The sequence below is a fragment of the Labeo rohita genome, chromosome 11, assembly GCF_022985175.1.
Source record: "Labeo rohita strain BAU-BD-2019 chromosome 11, IGBB_LRoh.1.0, whole genome shotgun sequence".
Taxonomy (NCBI): domain Eukaryota; kingdom Metazoa; phylum Chordata; class Actinopteri; order Cypriniformes; family Cyprinidae; genus Labeo; species Labeo rohita.
The window spans coordinates 5,896,549-5,902,548 of NC_066879.1; the positions used below are offsets into that span (position 1 = coordinate 5,896,549).

The 6,000-nt window shown below is 37.7% G+C and overlaps 1 protein-coding gene across 1 annotated transcript in view; it reads right to left on the reverse strand.

The window, feature by feature from the left end:
- The window catches only part of LOC127172910 (inactive N-acetylated-alpha-linked acidic dipeptidase-like protein 2), a 302,371-nt gene extending 296,782 nt beyond the window's left edge, over positions 1-5,589 (reverse strand). The window contains 1 exon segment of the mRNA XM_051122434.1: positions 5,428-5,589. Coding sequence (XP_050978391.1) covers positions 5,428-5,470 — 43 coding nt within the window. The 5' untranslated portion in view covers positions 5,471-5,589.
- Positions 5,590-6,000: the final 411 nt, after the last annotated feature.

Sequence of the window (6,000 nt, forward strand, 5' to 3'; positions counted from 1 at the left end):
TTATTGTTTTCGAAAAATAAAAATTTGTATACTTTTTAAGCACAAAAGCTTGTGTACCACAGGCTCTGGGATGCGCGTCCATGGGTCGTTCTTAAATGACTCATTCAATTTGAACGAATCTTTAATGTGACTCGGGAAGAACGAGTCGTCTTGGGGAGTGATTCTTTCAGTCGCGCATGCGCAACATCCTATTAGGTTCTGTACTGGAATTAGTTCACCTGTTTTGAGTCTTCGGGTTTTGAGTCGTTCGTTCATCTTATGGTAGAGTATGTCAAAAAACGTTGTACCTTTTTGTTTGTAAACAGCATTTGACTTACTTAAACTTTCTTAGTCTTTGCGCGTTTGCTTTGTAAACACTGGGTCTGTAGATCCGCCTACGTTCCGCATGGCCTTTTTGACTTGATTCAATAGTACGTGAAAGCGCATCCCAGAGCCTGCGCTACACAAGCTTTTGTGCTTAAAAAGTATACAATTTTTTATTTTCCGAATAAAAATGACAGATCGTTTTGCTAGATAAGACCCTTCTTCCTTCTAGGATCGTTTAGAGCCCTTTGAAGCTGCATTTAAACTATATTTTGAAAGTTCAAAATGGGGCAACAATGAAGTCGATTATATGGAGAAAAATCTTGAAATGTTTTTCTCAAAAAACATAATTTCTTTACGACTGAAGACAGAAAGACATGGACATCTTGGATGACAAGGGGGTGAGTAAATACTGAGTTCTGGTGAGTTCTACTTTAAGTGAAAATGTATAAATGTACTCTGTTTAAATAAAAACAACCATTGTAATAATAGTGAATTTTTCATAAACTTTTAAAAGGAGTATATGTATGCATTTTAACATTCATAATTTGTTTTTAATGCTACAAAATAGGATAAAATAAATTAAATTAAAGGTCAGTAAATTCAAGGCCACTGCTTGAAGTTATCCTAACAGGATTAAAAGGGCAGTTTTTAAGCATATTTCATAAATTAACTTCATTTGAAGCACAGTATAAAAAAACTTGATGAGATTTTTGAAAAGGACTCTGATCAAAATTAGAGGGATCTTACAATTACGTCCAAGTTATTGGTGTTAACCTGGCTCCTGCTGCTAATTTCTTTAATTATCTGACAAACCCTATTTAACTGGCAGCATTCCTCCAATTTTCACTTGCAATTGCAAGATGGCAGGTTGCTTTAAGCTGACTGAAACCCTGCAACAGGAGGTTGTCCAAATGAAGGCCCAAGCAATGACACTTTTGGCCACTGCAAGAGAAGTTGATCATTCCAAATCTGTGATTTCCCAAATATTGCAGCTTTACCATGACATTAACTCATTCAAGTCCCCCAAAAAGGCTGGTCGCCCATGTAAGACAAATGCACGAGAAGGCAGGATAATTCAGAGACTCTCATTGTGGAATCAGTTCAGCACTGCAGCTGGAATTGCTTGACAGTTCAGCACTGAACAAGGTAAGGATCTGTCTCATCATGTTTAAGAAAAAGCGCAATCTGCAGCGACCAAACCTCTCATCAGCAGAAAGAATCAAAAGGTTAATCTCACATTTGCTGAGGAGCATGTTGTGTGCAGAGAGGAGAACTGGTCCAAAGTTCACTTTAGTAATGAGAGCAAGTTGGGTCTAATGGGAAACATTTTGTTCGGCATCAAACTGAGAAAAGACTGAAGCCCAAGCATGCAAAGAAGTCAGTGAAAGTTGAAGGAGATAGTGTGATGGTTTGAGGGATGTTTGCTGCAGAGGAGTTGGGCCTCTTATACAGATACATGGCAGGGAGAGAATGCAAATGTTTATTAGAACCTCCTTCAGCAACATGCAGTTACTTCAAGCATCTTCCAATCAGCCTGCAATTTATCTTTAACTTATCCTTTAATCCTCTAAAAGAAAATAGAAATAAAACACAAAAGTCTCTCTCTGATTTTCTTTTTTTCCCTCCATTCCAGTTTCTTTTTCTTGAGGAACTAAGAAGAAGGTCATCATGTTCCACGTAGCCCACATAGACGTCCATCCTTTTTGTTCCATGTGCTGACCGAGTTGAAGCAGGTCCAGAGGAAGTGAGGTATATTTCTGCAGGCCTTTGTAAACCAAAGGTGTTCTGGGCTGTGCTTATCAATGGCCAATGAAGAGGAGAGATAACAAAGGACGTCCCACTAGGGCTTAGATACCAGGATGGAGCATTGGTTTCCTCTCTGCCTTTGAAATTCAAAAGATCACGTTTCAAAAGGAAGGGGTGAACAAAAGGGGGGTGATGTGTGTGGTAAAGAAGGATGATGTGCTCTTTTGAGCAGCGTGTCAGCAGGTAGAATGCAAGGGCAAGGATGGGTCATTGCTTCCCCACCACCGGCTGTACGTCTGTTCCTGATCATAGACACAACAGAAAAAAAGGGTACTAAATATAGATACGCAGATGATTCAGATCAGGAGTCTCTTCTTTGCCATACACAGTCACACAGGGAATGAATATGCTTACTAAAACTGATCAGGCGTACACCCTATGACCTCTGACCTTTGGGGCCGGACAGGAAGAGGAGTGTGTTTCATCAAAATAACAAGTGTGGACAAGGTGACCTGACTTTTAAACAGCAAAGGCATGATACACACACACATTTCCACTATTGTCCACCTTTGAGATTAAGGGGCCTGAATTAATGAGCTACCTAGTTTGAATGCAAGTGATGGAGAGAGAGGTAAAAAAGAATGGCTTACTGTACCAAGGCAGGGATACAGAGTTTGGCTGTTTAGCATGAGCAGTTAGCTCCTACTAGTAGATATAACCACCATTATGCTGCCAAAAAGCAGCTTTCTACTTTGGTGGTCACTGAAATTTAGCCATTTGTTCTTAGAAAAGAAACAATGCAAGCAAATAACACTACTGTTCAAAACCCTGGGTATTAAGACTTGACTTAATATAACGTAAATGATGTCTCTTACTGAAATAAGTAGAAAACCCCTGAAATAGTTACGTTATTTCAAAAATCCACATCATTTTATATAGATTTTGGACTATGAAGCTATTGGCACAGTGTTTCCCCTACCATTATATTAGGGGGGGCGTCTCTACATTTCTGTCTCTACATGGATGCACGTCTATAATTTCTCCTCCGCAAAACACAGACGGGATCACGAGTCCATTCATAAAAGCAGAATTCACTCTATACCGCAAAATGCCAAGGAATTCATTGATTTTTGGATAAACAAATCAAAAGTTGGTCTGTCACTTAATTCGGATTGTGATATGGACTAGTGGCTGTGAATAGTGAAATGCAAAAAGACGGTTTAAATATGAATCCTGCATGTTCCGTTTGCCTCTGTATGTATGAATGGCAGAGACGCGGGTTTGTTTACTACATAAATACTGAAGCACGTGTGACGCTCGCAGTGATTTTCGGCCTCTGCGTCTCACTATATGATAGCATGAACACATAATCTTGCTGTAAGAGTCACAGTGAATTTAACCGTTTCATTTGAGAAAATTAGTATCATATCACACTGCATACAAACAGAAACTAAACGGCAACCTGTCAAAATAAAAATACAGTTTAACAAGTAACAGAAATATCTAAGTCTTGTATTACTTTTTTTATATATTCCTATTTCTGCCAAATTGAAATGAAACAATTAATAAAAATAAATAATAAAATGATAAAAAAATATATATATTACTACAAGATTAACCACTTAATAGTAGAAAAAAACCTACAATTATTATCAAAACTTTTTAAACTGAATATTCACACAATTTTTTTTTCCATGTATTAATTTTAATATTTTTAATATTTTTATTATTTTTATTAATAAACAGTAAACCTCTGTTTGGCAAAATCATTTGATTAAAAAAAAAAAGTTTAATGCCTTCATTTGATCATCAGAAAAATTAAAACATACAAGAATTTCTGGGGAATAGAAAGAAAAAGAGTATAGGGCCCTATTGTTTAAAATGTTGAAACCGAGAATTTTGGGACTTCTTTTTTCACTGAAATTATTACACAGAGAGTACAGTACAGAATAGAGGAAACACTGTGGCCCTACCTGAAAACTCTGAAAATAAAATACTGATACAGTGACCACAGCTGCAGAACCTGATTTTACCAAGTACGACATGTTCCTGGATCAACATCTTTTTTGACCCTGGAACAACATTGTGATTAACCAATCAGATTTGAAAAAACTGTTTATAGTTTTTGTGAAGTTTAGGCTTACAATCAGTGTTTGGTGCTTGTACATCAGTGTCATTCATCTATCATTTCCTCTGATTTTAGGGATTACTCATGGGTAATATTAGGTTTAGGTGTAGGGATGTGGTCAAGATTAAATTTTTGGAATTAAATGTTGTTCCAGGGTCAACAAAATATGTTGACCCAGGAACACATCTAACTCAGCAAAATCAGGACGTGTGACCACAGCTACTAAAAGACCTTACAGGTGGCAATGGATGTAAGCGTATACTTAAACTAAACGCCATACGATTGATTTTCCCCACAAGGAGTCTAAACACCCCAGAATTTCAAATAAAATCTGCGCTGAGAAACTCCTGAGAAACTCGCTTTATTATTTAATTATTATCACTATATATTTATTCATTTAAAAAATTACTATAGAGTAAACAAACTGTAGTATCATATTTTTTAAAAAAAAAAACATATAATTTACAATATATTTATAATATGTACACATTTAGAAATCAACATCTAATTGTACCATGTAATTGTGTGTGTATTTACTGTACAGTATAATTTATGGCTACTAGTTAGTTTCACAGTAATTTTTACAGTAGTACTTGTAAAAAAAAAAAAAAATCATTAAATGATGACTATATATTCAGATACATTTTTGTTAAAAAAGTTTTTGTTAAAAACAATACTGTTTAAAACAGTACTGTAACTTTATTAGCCATCGTTTATCTTTCCTGTCCCTTTTAACAATAGCTTTTCAAAGTCCACAAAAGCAGGCGTAACTTTTTATTTGCTTTTAGCACTAGTATGCACATGTTGCTCTCATAAATGCACTCAGCAGCCATGAGTACGTAAACAACAACCAACGCGAGGTCTGTGTTGACAAAACCCTTATGGAGGCATTAAGCAAATAAAAAGACATTTGCTTTTCACATTAAACCCAAGATGATAAGCTAAATCACATTATGTTTAAAGTTAAACTACGTGCAAACACGCCAACACCATCCACCTACAATACTTCTGCAGCAAAAGAGAAACTGAAATACAGCTGCTCTTTTGATTCATGTCCCGTGTCATCTTGCCTAATGAACAACACCTAAGAAAAACCCAAGAGATCCTTCGCCGAAGCCACAGGAAACGGTTCTCTGTGTGAGTCTAACAGACAACTCAGGAAGCACCTGCAGAAGCGCAGGGCAGTGAGAAAACCAACCTCCATGCTCATTACAGAGAAAGAGAGGGGTGGCAATATAAACATTTACCTTGCAGGGCTGGGTTTGAATGGAATCCCTGTGTGTCCACCATCGTAGGTACACTCTCTCCCTCTCTCGCTCGCTCTCTTCCCCTGTGAGGCGGCCGACAGGAGAATTGGTTATCTAATAGGTTCCCATGTAGCTCCGTCTCCCTCTCACAAGTGCAGCTCTAAGGAGGATTTCCTCTCATGTTGACAAATTAGCATAAGCTGCTTCCTGGCTCACCTGTACTCATCCAACCTGTTTGGCGCCTCCTCCGCCCCGCTGCGCCGCGTGCACCTGAAACTGGACACACCGGCCCGAAAACGTACTCTGGTGCATGTTAGAACAATTACTTAATGTGAAAAATGATTCAATTACACCTCCTGGGGTTCTACAACGCCCCAGCTCTTTATTGTTCAGATTTTAGACTGCCTGTGAAGTAATTGCAACTTTTAAATGGCAATTTTAAGACGAGAGGATGAGAAAAACTATAAACCTAGAGCTTCGTCTCCCCTAAGGGGAATAGAAACCCCATTCTGACTTTATCTTTGCCTTGTAAGCAGATACGACAATGAAGCCAATGAGGAGTGGAACTCGCAC